We start from the raw sequence: 20,966 nt of genomic DNA on the forward strand, positions 1-20,966 counted from the left end.
TCATCTGATGTTTCGAAACGCGAGCAGTCTCTGCCAGAGCCCAGCAAGTCGCGCGCGCCACGAAACAGACCGGCTTTCCGTTTCATTCTGTTGCGCAAAGCAACAGCGAGAGCAAGCGAGAGGTTCGCGACGCACACGATCGTGTTGGGCAGGGGTTGCTGAGTAATACATAATTTAGGGGTTTAAAACGATGTTCCTTATGAAGATCACCCTTTTTTCGTTTTCATGTAAGCATGGTTTTATTTGAGATAATTTTTTGCTAAAATATTATTAAAAAATCTTGTGATGATAATTTCTATTATAGGTATTTAATTTTAGTTTTTAATATAAGTACGGTATGGAAGTTTAAGTATGTGTTACGACCAATTATTATTTTACTGAATGACTGGTTATATTATTTTACTTCATACGTGCATGGGTTTTAGTATTTATTAAACATAAAGCTGGCAAGAACATTGAAAACATAACATTTACATATCAGATAATATCTAATAATGCTATTGGTCATAAAAAGACCTCTGTACGATGAAGTTGAAAAGAGAAAAAAAAGGTCAATAGGGATTATTTTATAATTCACTTTTTTTATTGATAACTTAATGTAACCTTTGTTGCTCTCTGTTCTTGTTTGGAGCGGTCCGGTGGCGATAACGGCGCCGGTCTCCACACGGCTGGACCGGGGTTCAAATCCCATCCAGACCGCCTCCCCGTGAAATGGTAGGCCGAAACCTCTCGAGGCTGTAGTGCCAAGGAAGTTCTTCTTCGTGTTTGAATCACACATGAAATTTATTTATTATTACTGTTTTTCTACTGAAGATTTATAAATAGGGAACTTATTTCCGAAAAGCCATTCAATAAACATTTAAATACTAGAATAATACCAAAATTACCAAAGAGCAAAAATGAATCAAACAACTCTAGACAATAAAAAATCTGAATCTTTACTATCGATAGGAACTTTGTAGGGTACACACAAAAATTAGGAAATTAGTCACAAGTTGAAAGTTAAGAGCGGGAGACTATTTTTTTGATGTTACGAAACACACATGGATTTCTATAAAACTCAGCAGATTTCTAAAACTATATGATTAATGTTTCACACTTTGTTTAAATTTAAGAACAAATTGCGTGATAATTCTCGCGGTTCAATTCGCTCAAAATCGTAACCCCGAAAACCCTGCCCGGCTTACGTTCGGCTTCGACCCGCACATGGCATACCCAAGCCGAGCGTAACACCCTCGTGGATCGGTCGCCAGAACCGGCTTTATGTTGTATGCTGCTCGGTGTGGGGATAGCCCATGGGGACACAACAAACACCACCTTGCCGTTGATTGCACTGCCGATGTATTGGTGATCGTCTGCGCTCCACAGATCGCGTGCGAGCGCGCGCAAATCGTTGATTATTGTTATTCCACTCTATTCGCCCGTTTCTGCCGCGGTGGAGTGCTGCCTTTGTGCTACAGATATTTATGCTGAGGGCTATTTTCTCGGCACCGATTGTACGCTGTTTACATTCCGCGGTCTGTCGGTTGGTTTGGTCGGTCGGGACAGGCTTGTGTTGGTGTGATGGTTGTTCAGTGTACAGGTGTGGCTATAATTGTAGAAGTTGTTGGACGTCGATCGATACTTCTATCAGAGGATTCAAGTAAGCTTTAGGCTCGAACTAAGTTAGTTGAAGCAACATGACTATTTTCCTTGAATTTTGTCAAGAATATCAACACTTTTCCATTGTTGCTCGTTCTCTTTGACAATCAATTTTAACATTCTCCATCTCGCCCTCAGACCCCGCCTTCCAAAGCGGAACTACAAACCACAATCATCAACCCTTAATCCAACTAGCACCACCCCAGCACGTGCTCCTCGATGGTGTACCCGCACTTAACCGTTGCAGTTATGCCCCGTGGCCAGGTTTCGGCTTACTCGAATAATTGGAAAACAAGCAAGAGCAAGGAACCGATCGGGCCTCGTGCAACCTTCCCTTCCCGCTTTTCTGATCCAATGTCAGCGCTAAAACCGCAAACATTGCGAATTGATTGAACCAACGAAACACCTTCAAAACAGGTGACCACCAATCCACCATCCACCACGATGCTTATCGGCAAAGCTTGGCACGGTCGAGGTTTGCCTAGAGCGGAGCAGGATTCTTTTGGCTGGATTGATGTTAGGCGGCCACGATCACTGTGAACGGGGGCTCAAAGTTAAGGGGTGAAATCATCGATCGATTGCGTTCTAGGTGATGATCATGGCAGTAGACATTTAACTGTAGCATGTCATTGGTTAATTGCAGTTAGGAATGAATTCATACGGCAGAAGTCTTCCATGCTAAAATGAAAAGGTTATTTTAAGGTTACATTTAAGGTTATTATTTAGTTCAAGCTGCCGGCGGTTTTAAGATCCAAAGCGGTTGTGCCTCGTTAGAATAAGTTATTTATATTAGTGGCTTACTCATGTGTCATTTCCGAACAAATGTTGGGTAGAGCTCTTTCCAGTTCCTATTGATGGGTCAGTAGAGAGTTTGGTACGATGCAACGGTTCTGAGGACGAGATCCTGCGTGGTAGTCGAACAAATCGGATAGAAGAATAGCCGAAAGTCTTTCAGGTGTTGGATAGTTGGATTTTGGATTGATCCTGTGACGAGAACGCTAAGGATACTAGTGGAGTCGGAAAATATAGCTTGTGGTTTGCTGGGTCCAATGTCGTCTTCTGATGCTCTCAGTAGGACAATATTGTTTTCGTATAAAAGTGTTGTTGATACAGCTAGCACTGAATGAGAAAACATTGCATTCAGCTTAAGTTTGAGCCAGTTTTCAGTCACGATCGCTCTGGCGAATGAATCAGCGAAACCATTTTATCTTATTTTGAGCCTTTCATACTTCCTCTCCCTATGTGGATGGCCTTAAAAAGAGTTTCAGAGCTGGATTTTCTGGTGTCATTCTCAAACTCAGATTCAGAACTCATCATTGTAGCGACTCCTCCATTGTCCTACCACACATACAGCGTAATAAATCTTTCGAGACATCTTCTTCGCGAAATTGGCTAAGAAGGTTTTTTCAGTTTTGGATAGAGCCCTTGTCTCAGAATCGACTATGCCAGTGTCCGTGTTGTTGTCTATGTCGACATTGGACCCCTAAGATATCTTCTGCGTCAATCAGTGCTTATAACAATAGCCACTGGTAAGGCTCTGCTACGCCGGAGGCTCTAAAAACGTATTTTGTTTATGTGTTCAGCGTCTGCCAGGATAGGGATTGACTTATAGAAGATAGAAGATAGAACTTCTCATCCACGTCCGAAGCACTCTAGAGCCAAATTGAGATTTTTGTTTAATATTTAAAATATAGGAGTTCGTTAGAACACGTTGAACAAGGTGTATCTGAGCGCGTTCAAAATATGTATGTGGACGCCCTAAGGTATGCAATTTGAAATCATTATTTTACGCCTGATGGTATGCAATGCGCACCAATATGAACTGTGGTAAATCTTTGTGAGCATAAATAAACTGCACTGGTTTAAATATTTTTGTTTAATAAACTGTACTTATTATTAGCTTTCAAATGAATTATTTAAAGTTTTCCCATTTCGGATCTTAAATTCAGACCTTTTTAAAGTCATTTAACTCAAGGCAACAATCGAAATCAGGGATTTTGATGTTCGTTCACATTTATTCACTTATGTTTGCACGTATGGACATATCGGCTAGAATAACAACAATATTTTATTGGCTCTTTCTCCCTTCCTCTTTAACGTTTCCTTCTGCAATCTTTGCCCATTTCGTATATATTTTCCTCACTTCGAATCTAACTTAAAGTATAAAATCTGATGCACATTCCAGGGACCGTAGGGTTTCAGAGCAAGTTTTTGTTTAACAATCATAGCTTGATGAGGCATGTATATGAACTCTTACCGCAATCGTTGTAAATTCAGATCTTCCCAACTAAACATCAATAAAGTTGGTGCTGTTTTTTTGTTCCATTTCGCTTCAATCAAAAACCTTCTTCAACTTCAACAAACAGCAATAACGATAACGCTTGCCCGTTCCCACTTTGTATACTCTATGTTTGGCGTCCAGAATGTGTGGCGCTTGGTATTATGATTTGTTGTTCCTTCTTTTAACTTTTGGACCCATTCGCGTGACAACTACCAGTTACAAAAATGTACGTACAAACATCCTAGCAGTAAATATAGTCTGTAGACAGGGCTCGAAACATTCACTCACATTTACAGCTTTGCTTTTATTTGATTTTTGATAACAGTTGCTTTATTTCTTACTAATATATGGATTAAAATGTATTCTCGGTGTGACCGTACTTCCCAGCTATCTAGAGAGCAACATTTTAAAAGGATGAGATAAGCTGGATTATTGTCCTTCTTTGCTCACGTAAAACGGTTTGGACACAACAAGAGCATGCGCACATGGTGTGTGTGTGTATGTGCACGCACACATTCACAACAACAATGGATAAAGATAGTGATGTTTTGCTTTTGAAACTGTTTTCATACCATCCCGGAATCATCCTCAAGCAACACTGTACGACCAAAAAATAGCCTAAAATCTCTCCAAACATCTGGCAGCTAAAATCGAGTATATCGGGTATGTGGTTGCATGTTTCCCTAAACGGATTTCCCTAAACGAGTTGCACGAAGACATCAGTGTCTTCCGTCTCTTAATACTCCCTCGCCCCACGTTTCGTCGGACGCATCGTGCTGGCAAACCGCCGGTGCAGTGTCTGCTGGGGCCGACGGCGATCGATGCAGGCTCATGCGGGCTCACTTGTTGTTGCAGAGCGTCAGGAACTCTTCGCGCGTCTTCGGATCGTCCCGGAAGACGCCCAGCATGGTCGAGGTGACCGTTTTGCTGTTGATCTTCTGTACGCCACGCATCACCATGCACATGTGACTGGTTGGTATAATGGAAAGGAAAGCAGGGTGTTAACATAGCTTGTATTAAGCGAGGGCTTAAACCAAAGCATACTTACACTCCTTCGATGATGACAGCAACACCTGCCGGTTGTACCGCCTGTGTGACGGCGACCGCGATCTGCTTGGTCAACCGTTCCTGCACCTGAAGGCGGCGTGAGAAGATTTCCACAATTCTGAGAAAAAAAGGTTTGAATTTATAATTTCCTCCACTTTTCTTTAAAGTTAGTAAGACTGTGCGATGCTTACCTGGCCAGCTTGCTTAGGCCGAGAATCTTCTTGCAGGGCAAGTAACCGATCGAAACTTTACCGTAGAACGGTACCAGATGGTGTTCGCACATGGAGAACATTTCGATGTCCTTCACCACGACCATTTCGTCGTGATCCTCGTCGAAAACGGCACCATTCAAGGCCTCTGAAAGTTGGGAAGAGAAAGCACAGACAATTAGTACAATCTTGAGGGGAAGTAAATGGGAAGAAGTAAGTTGTGTCGATGTGTCTCTATAGCAATTGTAATACTTGGAGGTACGAGTAGAATTTTTGGTATGAAATGATTGGATGAGTTAGCTAACTAATCTTTCCCTTGGCCTTTCATCACATCGACCAAGAATTAACCCCAATCAATGAATAATTTTGTCCAATATAATTTCATGCATTGATAGCAACGCCAGTCCGGCTTCAAGCCGTCATAAATAAAAATAATTGAGCCAGCCTTCACACAGCAGGACCGGGGATCAAATTCCATCCAGATCGCTTTACCATACGCAAGCTCCAGTGCTGGGTAGAGTCAAACCTAAGAAATTCAAAAATAACAGGCCGAGACGTTGCAAATTTGTAGAGCCACAAAAGAAAAAAAAAAGAATACTTTCAGCCTTGAGAATTCAAATATGAAAAAACTGGTATGTGATACTGGTTGAACAAAAATTGTATAATGTTCAAGCCAGGATAAAAAGGTTACAGAAATATGACCATTACAGAAAATCCTGTAGACAACTTGGTCCTGAAATAGATTTCTGTTTACTATTTCTATTCGACTACTCTTCTACTCTGCTGCCTGCTAATCATTGGCACTAGATCATCAAGAGATCTGAGCTATTTTCAGCTTCCTGTACTTTAGTTACTCGTAGCTAGATAGACAATGTGTAGCAACGGATTGGACACCAGGCCTTGTCTCTTAGACGTGCTCCATAGGAGCAGGCCAAGAAAGAGAAAGAGAGAGATAGATAGCCAGCTCTGCGTATGGGAAAAGAATCCGTTAATAAGACCTTAATGATAAACCAATAGCCCGGGAAAAGCAATGAGCGATCGTCAGTGGTGTTTGAGTGAATTTTGAGCAGTAGGGTCGGATTTACTAGTGGCCACCGGACCGCTCTAACAACGTTTCTATAAGGTCAAAGTAAGATGAAAGTTGAAGTTTTTCTGAAATTGCCCCGTATGTTGTACTTCAGTGTTCAGAGAACAAAAAGGGCGAGCCAAGTTCAAGGCACACCAATGCCTTAAGGGGCCACAGAGGAAGTAGCATCGATAAAAGCTGGTGACAGATAAGCCAGCGAGAGAAGTAGGAGGCTACGCACGAACTTAGATCTCCAAGGTCCGCTATTGGACACAATCGATACGGAAAACGAATATGACCCTCGCTATGATCAAGACCTTGCACTTGGACTTCAGAATACTTGGCAACGGTGCGTCCATATTCGTCCGGGATAAGGTGACTTCTCACGATGTAGACCTTCGCAACAGGAATTCGCCTTTGGATGGCGGAACCCCACCACAACTTAAGGGGCTCATTCCATCAACGTAAAAAATAATTGACAAACATCAAAAACATCAATAATCGTTTTAAAAGTGTCAAAAATGTAGAGACTGCCATTCAAAAAATGTATATTTGAGATCAAATGTCCAATGAAATCAATACGTACATGCTGTAGACATTGATTCGAAGTGACACAAAACTGGAGCAGACATTTGATACAATATCTAACTACACGATATTTTTATTATGAGTACATTGGATATTAGATTTTAATATGCCTGATTTTACTTGATGCATACTTTCAGGCACTGTAGCGATCAGACGATGCAGCTAAATTATGTTGAGTGTAGTTCAGGTTTCAGATCACTAGAAAGGGATGTAATTTGGGTTGAATATGGCGATGAGTTAGGGATGATATTTTAAACGAATTCCCTTCTACATGCTCTACACAAGTTTTTCTATCATCTCTCTGTACACACGAGCACACACTCATATGAATACCTTAAAAAGCGCCACCTCAAGCTCACCCGTGATGCAACAACTCGCAGTACGCCACATGATGTTTAGCAAAGCGATAAACGACAATCGGCTGCATTCAGCAGTCGCAAGTAAATAACATTTCCTTCAACTGTTTTCTTTACGCCTCGTAACAATCAAAGCACTTCAAACAGGATCGCCGACGAGAGGGAAAGAAAAAGGCGAAAATCGCTTTCGCCTCGTGCTTGAAGCGCTGGTGAGCAAATAAAATGCTCCAAATCAAACAGTACCTTTGCTCTCGAGCGCAACAATAGAAACCGAAAAACCTTTTTTCCCCTGGAAGAAGAAGAAGATGAAGAAGAAAAAAAGGAAAACCTTCCACTTTTCCGGGCTCTTTCGTTACATCTTCAACAAACTCTTGCCTCATATCCGGTCCCATTCGTGATTGAACGATGGCGAATGTGGAATGTGGTGGGGGAGAAAAAAGCATTTCCCGCAGAAAGAACGATAGGAAAAGTAGTAGTCGTAGCGTTGTAGGAAAAATCATCCACGACACGGTCGATGTGTTTAAGAGGCGTCCTAGCGAAAAGAGGAGAGAGGGCGTGGGCAAAAGCATTCCCAGCTTCGTTGTTTCCATACTCCCCCCGGTTCATTCATTCTCAGGGCAGGAAAACGCATCTTGAATGGATGGAGGCGAATGGAAATAAAAGAAAAACGATGGAACGTGAGCATAGAGCGAATGATCGAAGGGTGCCGCCTCGTGAACGCGGTTAGTGGCTGCCACGCGAGAAACCAGGAATTCCTTTTTACGGTCGCCAGTGAGAATGGGAATGTGTAACAAGTTCCTACCGGATGGAAGGATGGAAGTAACAGTAAAGCACGGCAAGCATGGTTCGCAACACGTCCTGCTACGTGCTTATACACCTTATCGTCAATTTTGTGGTGCGTTTTTTCCTTCCCGCGGACGGAGCGCACTCAACAGCACACCAAATGGAACGCAGAAATGTACTTAAGGAAAGGTTGGAAGGTCTTTTTAAGCTGATTGCTGATTGATACAGTGTGGATGTCTTCTCTAGTTGGTCAAATTCGAGATTTGCTCTGGAGTTTTCTATGAAATTGAACAGGGTAAAACCATTCTTAGGTTTTTATTTGCACTTGAGTATGCAAGAGTTTTAAAGTTATTAAAAAGTTCTATAAACGCTTAGGAAAAAAAATTTTTTTAGAGGAATGGTTTAGAAGGAATGTAATATTTGCATCAAAATAATTCAAACAAGTCTGGTAAGCTTTTTGCAGTGAAAAAAAGGAAACAAAAAGGAAGGAAAAGAAGGGATTTGTTTTGACAACAAAGTAAGAATAAATGAACCTTCAAAATTTTCCAATAACTAAAGAATACTAAACTTGCAACTAAAAATAACTAGAAATAAGAGCTATAAAAATAACAATTGTTTAAATTTAAAAAAATGTAAACAAGATATAAATAAATTATGACTATGCCGCGTCTGACCGTAATAATAAATGAAATCAATAAATAAATTATTAAATTTTTTTTGAATCGTTCAAGCTGTTATACTCAAATAAATAATATTATTTAAATTAATTTTTTTTTTAAATTAAAATTCATTAATTTTTAATGAAGCGTGGCCGGTGCAGTCCGGTAACCGAGGCAATAACAGTGCCGGTTTTCACACGGCGCCGGACCGGGGTTCAAATCCTTTCCAGACAGCCTCCCCGTACGTAGGACTGACTACTTTTCTACGGGTAAAATAAAGTCACAGAAAGTCAGAAATGGCAGGCTGGGACCTCTCGAGGTTGCCTAATGCCAAGGAAGAAGAAACGCTTATAATTGGTAAAATGTATAACATGCTAAATAAAAAAAGACTAAAACGAAAAGGATGATAATCTTTATTGTTAAATTTTGTATACGTTTTAGACAACAAACAAAACAAAAGGAAATAAAAGGAAAAGTATGAAAAGGAGGAATAGACATTGAAGTTTTTTTTGTGCTGGATATTTAAGGATGTTTGAACCCATTGTGACTACAATTCACGTTGAAGAGTTGTAGTAAACGTGCGATATTTTTTTTGAGTTCGTTTTTGAGATTAATAACGGAAAACTGAAGTGTTAGAACTAAGTACGCGACTAGGGTGCTATTATCGACTCTTAACTGACCATTAATGATCAACATTGAAAGCATTGTGTATCGTGCCAACAGATCTCTTGGTTTGTTACTAAAGCGTCGCGTGATTTCAATAACATGATATGCACAAAAGCTTTACATTGCAGTTTGGTCTTGGTTTAAATGGTCTACACTCAAGTTTAACTGTGTGCTATGCTCTCCTTCCACGAAGTATTGATCGACCAGACTTGAGACCATTATATATCATATTATTCTTGGCGTATTCTTCTTCTTGGCCTGCAGAAATTCGATGTTATGAGTAGGAATGCACAAGCATTATTTGTAGCAGAACTCTTGCATGGTTCAACAGATGCCATCAGCAATCGTGGATCGTGGATTAATTTACAACTTTCCCGACCAGCAACTAGACATAGGAAACGTCTCATTCCTCCAACACAATATGCTCAGAACATCATGACTCGAGCAATGAGTCCTACTATTGCTCAGTCGTATAAGACTAGTTTTATCAGCTTTGTATGTCAACATTTTTCAGTTTGAATAGTCCGTTATCGTCTTTTAAAGAAAAAGTCCTTCTTGTGTAATGTATCCTGTCAGTTTTTGTTCAATAAATTTTTGCTTTGCTACCTTGTCCGGTGGCTGAGGCGCTAACAGCGTCAGTCTTCTCACGCCAGGACCGGGGTTCAAGCCAAAATTAAGAAAGTCAGAAATGGCAGGCTGAGTCCTCTCGAGGTTCTTGTGGCAAGGAGTTATTCAAAATGTTTTCGATGGATAATTTATAATGAAAATATACAAACGTATCTATTGCTGAGCAAATATTTTTGCTCGATGCATCTTCTATGATCACATGAGTTAACTTGATAAAATTAAGGCAAATATTTACACACCGGTTGCATAAAGGTTTGCTAACTTTTAGACACATTTTCTTCAACTCTTTTGCCGGTTCTGTACTGGTATGGAGCCTCAGGATTTAACACTTCTACAGTTGAAAATCAACATCCTAAGCCTGTATCTGACATCATCCGGTTTCCAAGAGAAGCCTTGCACTCCGATCATCAGAACATCCATTGCTCCAATCGCAACGATGATTAGATTAAAGGTTCGTCATTCAACAAAAGACGCCTCGCTTAGGACACTTGTACGTGCAGCACAAAAATGACTGCTCTCCAACTCCACCCCCCCGGGAGCGCATTACTGCACTTTACACGACACTTTCACAACGGAGGGTGGAAATTGGTCGTTTCTCATATTTACTTACCCATTTGCCTACCTCAAGATCCAACTCCCGTCAAAACTACGCTTCCCTCATCTGCACAACAACAGAGCAGAGAGTTTGAAGCTGCAGTTGAGCATCGCCCAGAGCGCGTTGTGTCCCACCGAAGGTAAATATAGCTTCATAAATGGCTGAGGTCGCTCGGTTGCCTCGGCAAGGAAATCACTGTCGTGTCCTGGTGGTGCGTTGTGATATTGTGCTAGAAGTTGGACAACTAGTTCACTGCCAGTTGCCAGGAAGTAGCAAACGAGTACGGCAGAACAAAAAAACTCGGGACAGAAAATCATACCCAGAGCACAATGGTACACATGGCTCCAAGTGAAAAGGTTTGCTGTCGAGAGAATGGGAACAAAAGCGTCCGCAACACTGCCTGTGGGCAGGGACTTTGAAAACGAAGATTTAATTTCATTTGCACAAGGTCTGGTGTGGCAGTACACACGCGGGTCGGGCGGGAGTGGATGCAATTCTGGCCACTTGGAACATGAAAGTTCGCCGGGAGCATAGCAAATAGTGACTGAGCGCAGAAGTCGGCACCAAAGCACCGACGAAGCAGACAGCGAGCGAGTGTTCTGCCCTGTGAAGCGAACTGTGTTGTGGAGTTGTAGAGTTTAAGTGAATAATAAATACGAAATGTTTAAGTGTCGTAGTTCCAGTCACTCGGGGGGAGGGGGACTGGGAACATGACGTGTCCTTAGCCAAGATGCTGATGATGCTGGTCGTTTAGCAAAGATCACGAATCCTTACAAAACGGAAGCGTGGGCTTTTGGCTAGTAGAAAATGGGCTTGAGCCTTGCTCGGGGTTTGTTCTGGACAAAGTTTGGACAGGCTTGGAAGTTTTCGGTGAACAGATTATGTGTTGGCGCTGCTCTGATGCACATCGTAAGGTTAGGCATAGAATTCCTATTGATGGTGTAAAATGGGGCATTTTACGAGAAAGACGCTGTAGATGACACGAGCTGGGATCTTTTTTACGCTTAAGAGTATAAAATGTGAAAAATAGCTCGATATTTCTAAATTTAAGACAGAGGCTATCAGCATTATTCTCAGGAAAAATGGTGTTCAAGGATTAAACTTTCCCTGTTTTCTATTCCAATTTCATTTCATTAAAATCATCTTCAATTTTTCCCGTTAAGGTACAGACAGCACTAGGAGACTATTCTAATATCTTCAAGAAGGAATAAATGCGGGAACGATATGGAGAAAAAAAGAAATTGAAATCCAAGGGAAAAGTAAAATTGTTTAAATCATCTGAAACACGATCATATTTCCAATGTACCTATAACGCGTTTCCCTAGCCACAAGATCTCTAGGACGAAGGGATAGTGAAGGAACATTCAAACAGACAGAGGCCAGTATCCGAAGAAGCAAACCAGAGCATGTGGTCCAGGCATTGGCTTAACCAGCCAAACCTTAATAGAAGCTAACGTGATTCATACGACGGCAAAGGTATTCAACCATGCATTTTGAGGCGACTCGAGTGAAATGTCATTCAATGCTTTCAGACCTAGCAACACCTTCAATGGCAAATGGACTTCAAACGATTCAGGGATATTCCATGATAGAGCGCACAAAGCTGCTGCATTTAAGAGGTAAATGAGCTCTTAGAGACCACGAAGCTTTTCATCGCGTATCACACCGAGGTCATGAGTAGATGTAAGACAGACCAACGAATGAATAATAGAAATTATATTGAATAAGCTTATAGAAAAAAATCTTACATTCTTGAATGAATAAACCAAAACTAGCTGATGAATTGAATTAGATTAAAAACTCTGCACCTACTACTAAAAAAGTAAAGAAGCAAATAAAATAGTCAAGCAGATTTGACAACCAGAAGAACTAGAGGAACAAATTATGATAAATATATTATGAAAATTATACGTTTCAATGTATTCTGTTTTGTATAAATATGGTTTGAACTAGTAAATCTGTTTGATGCTAGCTTTAAGTGTGTCAAAGTTAAGTATTCAAGTTCATACTTCAATTTCCGATTCTATGTTTAGTCTTTGAGATGAAACACATAAAGTTTTCAAAGTTCAGTAAATGTTCTTCTACAAAAGTCTTCAGAGCAGTCTTCTATTTTATCAATAATCTTCATGAAACAAAATCTCATAGTTAGAGATATTCTTCAAATAAATCAGTCTGCAAACAACAGTACTCAAAGCATTATTTTCGTCAAAATATTACGTTAAAATAGTTGAATTGAAAACTGATCCTAATATTAGGTTTACTTAACTTGAATATAGTGATTGCGTAGAGGCAAACTGACCATAAAATATTCAATAGCTTTAAGAAGACGAACAACACCTAGAGTTCTTATAAAAGCTAAGGCAACCCCCAAATCAATATTTGCTTACGCAGTTCATCAATGTGAACGATTCCGAGTGAAAGTTATGGCCGTGTTTTGTCAGTTCATTAGCAGCGACTGCAAAACTTCCTTCATCAAACTACAACCCGTCGCTCAGTTGCGCCGCATGACGCACAATCCGTGCCTATCATTTAATTGAGTTAAACGGCTTCAATGGCCGGTGAAACGGATCACATCGAAGCGTGATCAGGCAAGTGCGTAAAGATACCATCTCTACCGCACGATGCTCTGTGCTCCATCGCATTCACGTTCTATTTGCCGTACCGTTTCGGTCTTCAAGGGCTTCAAGAGCCTTTCGTTGCCGCCTCAACCACTGCTACTCTTTCTGCCAGACCATCCAGAAGTGGTTGTGGCCACCAGTTTGTTTGCCCAAAAGCTGAAACAGAAGAAGTGGTTGGTTTGCATGACGCAGCATGTCAACACTTTGATCCATTTCCGAGCCAACCAAACAAACCGAAGCAAAAAAGGACACTCGGGCGAGAGCTGCGGGCGTGAGGACGATAAGCGACAGCCAGACGAGCGACCCGCATATCGCCAGCCGTTTATTTGAAGAAGTGAAAGGAATCTCAAAACCAGGGAGCCTTTGTCGGGCAGCTTCTTCCATCTGGTCGGGTGACGGGGTGCTACTCTTGCTACTCTCCGTGTAACCGTCAACCTCATTAGAGATGAATGGTTCGGTTGATGGGTTTTGCGGAAGGTCCTGACAGCTCTCAGCAGTGGTTCCGACGGTTGTCGATGCGCATTGAAGGTGTTCGGGTGTGTGTGTGTGTGTTTGTGGTTTTTGGGGGTTTTGGGGGACACCTAACAGACAGAAGCAATTGCCACTTACCTTCCAAACTCTGGTCGTAACCCTTGGTGAAGAAGAGCATTGCCTTGGCGGCCCGCTCCGGAGTTTTCAGCAGTCCCTGACGTTCCGGATCTTCGCCCAGGCTCGACAGCAGCATCCGGTAGGACTTGGACATCAGCGGCAGCAGGTCCTCCCGGGTCGACGGTTTGTGGTCGAGCTCCAGATCATGGTGGAAGGTACATTTTTCGTGTCCTGAAAGGTAGACGAAATAATGGAGCATTAGTTGTTAAAGCTCGCTCACGGTAGAATTCAATAATATGTAAGCGCACAAAATCAATTCGACATGCAAAAGCTCCATGCTGGAAAGGGGGAAGAACACTTCATCGGATACAACACACACACAAACACACAGACACACAAAATCTGATGTCCTTGATTACACCGGACAAGCACATTTCCGGTGCTTGTTTAACAACGGCCACAGGATCGGACAAAACCGTCCTGACCGATATTCCCGTCCGAAAGCCGGTTTTACATGGATAAATTATTCATTACATCGATTCAAGTCCGCCACAGACATACAAACACGGCCACTCAACAGTTTACGTTTGACGACGTCATTTGCATCGTAATGGATGTGGTGGGGCTACGGGTAAATTCCCAACCGCGAACGTTGGAAGATGGAAAATCCCCATCGACACTTTCGGATGCAGCCTCGAGACCTCGGCAAAGTGCAGTCGGTTGCCAAGTTCAAAAAGGAGCGTAGCACACCTGGCCGAAATGCCCTGCGGCTAGCCAGTGGACATCTGGGGCAGGGCAGGGCATCGGGAGTATTTGCATTTGTATTTGCATACTTTATGACGTTGCGAGCGCCTACCTGGCCGTAGGGAACTCACCGGCTGGTCGGAAGGGGCGATAACTTTATGCATTATATCGTACCATTATCATAATCAAGTTTGCTTAACAGGTGTCAGAGCGTGTGCAGCGATTACTGGGACGTGGGAAAGTCGATGCTTGTCGGCACGTCACGTAAATGAGGAAGAAAGTTCCAACCAACAAAAAAAAAACTACAAGAAGTTTGACTCTTAACCTATTCACTATCAAATGCTTCAAAAATACTTCACATTCCCCGAAACTCAAATAGTGAATAACGTGTGATTAAAGTGTCAAACCATTTTCATGCCCGCCTGACGAAACAACATAAATAGAGTGGCAAGCGGTCCGTAAACAAAATCCTTATCTTGGAGACTTGGTCGGTTGTGTGCGGTTCATCGATTCGCGCCTCATTCACACGCTGGCGCTCAACGGATGCCACTTATGGGATGGATTATCAGCTACCAATGTTACCACGCGGCCTGTACGATTGACAAGGAAGCAACGTGTTTGCGATGGGTTTCGTTGTGAAAGTGAAACATCAATAAAATTGATGGCTTCAATGAACCTCTCGCCTACGGTGGCAATGATTTCACAATGATGGTTCATCTCCGATTAAGACGTCACAGGATTGATGATGGGATACGCATCAAAGGCGTACCAGCTCGTAAAGAGACATGGATGAAGTGGATAATTGCGTTAAATCCAGGCGGACTGACAGATCGTACAAAAACAACAAACAAAAGTAAAAGTTGGGCTTGTTTACGGAAGCTGAAGTTGAGCTCAAGGTTAAAAAGCTTGTTCTACAGTTACAGTACAGGGGTCCCAACCTTAAAAAAAACCTGTCCCAAACTCTTCTTGTCTTTAGGACTTCCTCTCACGGACAGGTCGGTGTTGGCCATGAGTTTCAGGTTTTCTAGATTAGAATGGCAAGAGCCGGGCTGCAGCTTCATCGAAATCCATCCATCCATCACCGCACCAAGAATGTGTCAGATTATCTTCAGGCAGCAAAGAACTCATTTGTCAGAGGAGAAAAATTGCTGAGATTGTCTTTGTGTGGATTGATTCTTTTGCAGGTGTTTGACAAGCGGATAATCATGAAGGCTCTGCTTGTGAAATAAAAATAACAGCCAAATAGCATGATAGCAAGCATGCATCACCAAGCATGCAACAGGTTGCACTGAGGCTTATATACATACACAGTAACACTCACACGCACGCAAACATAAATCACACATCAACCTAAAACAACTTGGCCGATCATTAAACACCAACGGTTGGCCATGAAAAAGCACACTCAAAAGCAAAAAACTGAAAACGCTGCGGTGACTGTCGTTCCGGTCGTTCAGAACGCGCAGCGAAGGATCTCCCTATACCTGGCGTCATGATGGCCCTCGGAGTGCTGTTAAGTGGTGGTGCACTGGCCGGGTTAGTGGTGGTGGTGGTGGTGGTGCCACCGTTGTCCGTCCCATTGCTTGCCTCACCTGACAGACTGATCGTGCGGATCGGTGTTGGACGGGCCCGATTAAGGCCACCGCTGATCGCCGTAACGTTGGTCGAGGCGCCATTTTCACCACCGTTGTTATTGACCGCCTCACCGGTCAACTCCGCGGCCGCCTCCGCCCCATTCTCGTCACCCTCGGTCATTTCGCTCTCGGTGCGTCGGATACTGCTGGACCGACGCCTGTTGGCGAACGGTCCGTACCCGTTGTTTAGGCTCCCGGTGGAACCATTACCATTCGCCGCACCGAAGCTGATCGAGTTGGAGCGCGTCGGAAAGTTGGTATCATCGATCTCCTGGTTCAGCTCGTCCGCATCATCCGAAATCTCGAACTTGCTCATCGTAACCTCGCGAGCAGTGGACGGAGATCAATACGGGGACACAACAGCACCACAGCACGCACGGACACACCAGCAGCAGTGGAAGACGGAAAGACGCAGGGACATGCACCAGGGATAAGGATCACACACAGACACACACACGAAAGCAGGACGTTGATGGCGCGCGATTCAAAGTCACTGACCAGCAGTGTTACGCACTGTGACGAATGGATCGGAAATCGACAGAGACCCGCTTGTGTACGCCGTCGGAACGCAACTGGCCGAGAGTCGGCAAGGCACGGTCGAAGCAACAGGCTCCGGCGCGCACGAGATGAGAAGACATAAGGTGAAAGGAACCACCGCCACCGCTGGGCGTGAGGTGAGCAGGCGCCACGAATGCCTCGAGCGGCGTAAAGACGCTGACGCGTGAGAGGATTGTGATGCCTGGCGGTTGAAGTGCTATAAGCGCCGCGCACTATAGGGATTACAGACTTTGGGTGAGCAAAAGTTAATTAAAAAAATTTCTAATCTGTAATTTATTAGATTCAGATGTCAGATAGCAAATTGTTTGATTATCTCAACTCATTAAATCTATTTTATTTAAAGCAAATAAAAAGCTCAACCAAGACCTTATAGTGCTTAAAAGTTATGCTAAACGAAGAATGTAAGTGCAATAAAAATAACAAGTTACGATCCTAGAATCACTCAAACAATCAGCAACTACTAATGTGCGTTTGAAAGGCACCAGGTCGCAGTTTACTATCAATCCTTTGCTCTTGTACCATTCTCTCGCGCTCTTTCGATGCCAGCTTCTCACTGCTCACCAATTACTCTCATGCTCAGACCAGTGAGCAGTGGCAGTGAGTTAGTGTGGTTGGGGATTATTTATTTTTGCTGCGATTGGACAAGCGTGATGGAATGCTCTGTAGCAGTGATTTTGTGATTTTGTTGCCTGTTTTACTATTGCTTTAGAAGGGAACAAAGTACATTGTTGTGGCTAGAGATTGATTTTTTTATGTTGTGGTGAGATGAGGCGTGAGATGAGATGAATTAAGGAGTAAACAGGTGCCGTTGCTATGGCGAGATTGTTTTGATTAGCTAATTGACAGTTATCACCCTAAAGATTTCCATTGTTTATAGAGAGATACACTTAGTGGAGTAGTGTAATTGACCGAATAATTTATTTAATTTTTCCTGAGCTGTTGATGTAATTATACTTTAATGTGTTGAATAATCTGTGGATGCAAATGTGTGTGAAAGACGTTAGCTAAACAACAACCTGTTGCTCGTCATAATATCAACAGCAAAAATCTCAGTTTTTGAGACTCTCTTATTGCTTCACCAGCGTACAGCAATACGCTCTACCGACCACCCTCCGACTTTGGAGCCGGTTTTTGGAGCAAAACAGAAATCACATTTCAAATCCAACACCACGTGTACTGTTGCTGAGGGCGTCTCGAGGCGCCAGCTCGAGGAATAATCAGCATTGTCCACCACTACGGCGGTACGGTTTTTTTGAAGGATTGAAGCCACCTTCAGCGCATGGGGCAAGGTTAGGTGGGAGTGTGCGGTGAGAAGCGTGCGGTGTGTAATCATTTTTAATCGCCTGTCGTTCGACTTCGCCACCTCCTCCCGCTTTGCAAAGCCTGGCCTGGTTTGGTAGGAGGAGGCAATCGATCGGAACCGCTCTGCGAAGAACGGTTGGCGGGTGGTGGTGATGAATTTTACAGGTGTCATTATAAAAATGGCGACCATTTGAAACTGTTTCGTTTGCTGTGAGGTCTCGTTTTCACTTGGATTGGAATGACCAGGGCAAGGACATTTGAGCAGGTGGAAGCGACAGGACGGAAGCATGTGAACCACCCCTGTCGGAGGAGACACGGATGGCTGCATACTTTGTTGATAGTGATGGGACTTGTGTTAATGTACTTTAAAAATCGGTTTTAAAAAACCCAAGGATATTTTGACATGCCAAATGGTGATGATAAAGGTGAGGAACCGGAACAACAAAAAAAGTCCTCACAACAACACCGAAGCATTCATTCCCTTATGCTGCTATTCAACAACCTGATGCCCTGTTACGGTGCTTTTTATTCGCAGAAATCGATAACGTTTCCAAACACACACACACGCACTTGGTGAATCAGAGAGAGAGGACGACTTTTCGATTTTACGACTTGTGATTTGAGCAACAATCCGGTAAATTATTGTGATTTCTTCTGTCGTTCACCGGATACTCATCGGCGGATCTCTCGCCGTTGGGGTGAAGCTTGGTGAGATGAAAAGCCGATAAGGGTTCCACAGGAACAAGAGCCGTTACGGAGAGCCTGTCAGCGTCAGACATCTCTGTGAAGCATTACATACTTTCTGTTACGCACTCTACGGAAGGATTTCAAAGGACTTTTGTGCCATGGAACGATGATTTCAACAAATCGATAAGCATTTAGAATAAGATTTAAAGTTTAACATTTAAGCTCAAAAAATGAATTTTATATTGCCACAAAGTTAAAAAATATAAAATAGGACATATTAAATATATTGGTTTTTAATTGATAAGCAACCATGTTGAATCTTTTACTATATTCAAGTTATCCTTATCAACGTTTATTTGCGAAGAGATGCGTTTACTCCAGTATCCAACAAAGAGCACATGGGCATAAGGACATAGAATTCGTATTTATGGTTCCACACATAAATAGCTTCTCTCTTGCTCTAAAGGAGCATCGGCTAGCCACGAGCGAAGTGCTTCTCCCCGGTCTCTCCTAATCTTGAACATAAATTTAAGGCATCGCCATGGTAACCTCCTTATCCTAGATAATGGGCGCCAATATGATGCTGATGCGACACGCATAAAGGAAGTATTAAATTAATAGAGTGATAAGAATGGGAGTTTCTTGTGTGGTGTAGACATTTGATGGAAAAGAAATATCATTGTCAGTTATTCATACAGCGCTTCCTGAATCATCCAAACTTAGATATTCATCGGCTCAAGACGAACGCCCTCATCTCTACCTGGGGATTCGCTTTTTTGCTGGAAAATCCCAACACACATAAGCCGTTGCCATGTCACACAATTCCCCGCACAACTGGTGCAGAATATTATCAAGACGGGGATTTCTTTTCCATCCGTTTCGTTGCGAAATCGCGTCCAAAGCATGAGTCAACATCACCACCATGCCCATTACATAAGCAGAACCAGAACAGCCGCGACGATTGTGTACTTTAGAATGGCACTACGAAACAGGTCAACAGACTTGCATTCGCACACCGGGGCAGCACCAGAGAGCGAAATAAATCAGCGCCACACTTGAGAGCTTTCGCACGTCCGATTCCGATGAGTCAGTCTGGTTGCGGAGACCTCTAGAACATGCCGGCGGTGGACGCTGTACGCAAGCGTCACCCGAAAGCAGGCCAAGGTCAAGACGTTCGCCAACTTCCGGCAGGCAGTGTGCAGTTGCGTGCAGAACAAGTTTTTTTTTGTGTGTTGTTGGCCGAGTTCTCATCAGACAATCCCGACAAACTTGTTGCAGGACCGACGCGTGCGAAAAGGGAGAAAAAAAGAAGTTTGGCACGTTTGGTCAAAGTTTTGTCTGCTGACATACAGCAAAAGCTTCAAGCAACCCTGGCGGCCTGGTGGCACTGAGCACCAACATCATCAGCTGAACAGCAATTCTAAGTATTTGCCAGAGCAGAGTTTATCATATTTCAATAATTCATAGCAGAATCAGCTGAGCGAGCGAATGTGCTGAATGCGAATGCCAAGTGCCATGTCTAATTGCCAATCGACGGGCGGAGGGCTTCCAGCTGAGGAACACACTTGTTACCGGATTGTTGCATGCAATTATATAAGATATCACCCGGCCGCCTGGTGCATTAGCTTTTGCAGCTATCCCTTTGTCTGGGCCGTTGGAGATTGTGCCCTTCATCCGGCGCTCCGGAAGAAACTTGGCAGGAGCGAGGTCTCGCGGTCTTACCTTGGTTGTTGTTTGTGTCACTGCCATTTTCCAGCCCCGACTTGTTGCAGGTACATTTGACCGCTTTGGATTTGGAGGAGCATCCGTTCGAGGTACTGCCATTGCTGGTTCCGTTGTGTCCCGCGTAGCCATTGCTACCGTTGGTGTGTGATTCTGGCTCGGTAACTGTACCGTTTCCGTTGCTCAGATGCAGATGACCATTAGCTTGTACTTCCTTCATGATGGCGAATTGGGAGGTTGTTTTTATTGCTGTTACTGTGCTGGAGTACTTATCACAAAAGTGCGTCACAGCATACGCTAATACTGAACGATAATACTAGACGGGTAAGTTGCAGCTATTTTGCAGGGACACAGCACCAACTATTGCTCTAGAACACAACCACCGCTTTGGTTTGGGCGAAAACTACACTCCACCACCAAACTTCCGAAGCCTCTTGCTACGGCTCACAAACGCGGCGCACCGAAAATGCCCGATCACCACAGGGTCACCGATGACTGGTAGGGCGATTCGAAAGGCGAATTCGTATGGCGCGACGTCGAATCAGCGGCGGCTCTCGAAACGAACTGTTCGCGACGGCGTACGGTTTGGAACTGA

The 20,966-nt window shown here is 43.2% G+C and overlaps 1 protein-coding gene across 3 annotated transcripts; it reads right to left on the minus strand.

The window, feature by feature from the left end:
- Nucleotides 1-4,193: 4,193 nt before the first annotated feature.
- Nucleotides 4,194-20,966, minus strand: LOC118509601 (GTP cyclohydrolase 1-like). 3 transcript variants are annotated; one of them, XM_036050396.1, is made up of 5 exons: nucleotides 20,372-20,966; nucleotides 13,746-13,955; nucleotides 5,161-5,326; nucleotides 4,971-5,087; nucleotides 4,194-4,891 (listed from the first exon to the last, which is right to left on the minus strand). In XM_036050396.1, exons 1-5 carry the CDS (start codon nucleotides 20,589-20,591, stop codon nucleotides 4,762-4,764), a joined length of 843 nt encoding a protein of 280 aa, XP_035906289.1. In that variant the 5' UTR covers nucleotides 20,592-20,966; the 3' UTR covers nucleotides 4,194-4,761. The 3 variants fall into 3 exon arrangements, with proteins under 3 accessions (XP_035906289.1, XP_035906286.1, XP_035906288.1); XM_036050393.1 differs by lacking the exon at nucleotides 20,372-20,966 and adding an exon at nucleotides 15,953-16,761; XM_036050395.1 differs by lacking the exon at nucleotides 20,372-20,966 and adding an exon at nucleotides 16,061-16,738.

This window comes from Anopheles stephensi, chromosome 3 (assembly GCF_013141755.1).
Source record: "Anopheles stephensi strain Indian chromosome 3, UCI_ANSTEP_V1.0, whole genome shotgun sequence".
Lineage (NCBI taxonomy): Eukaryota > Metazoa > Arthropoda > Insecta > Diptera > Culicidae > Anopheles > Anopheles stephensi.

Coding starts and splice junctions, on each gene's coding strand:
- LOC118509601 (XM_036050393.1), bottom strand. CDS start 16,418: ATGAGCAAGTTCGAGATTTCGGATGATGCGGACGAGCTGAACCAGGAG. Junction 5,327..13,745: donor TTACGACCAGAGTTTGGAAG/GTAAGTGGCAAT, acceptor CCCAACTTTCAG/AGGCCTTGAATGGTGCCGTT. Junction 4,892..4,970: donor GCTGTCATCATCGAAGGAGT/GTAAGTATGCTT, acceptor TATACCAACCAG/TCACATGTGCATGGTGATGC.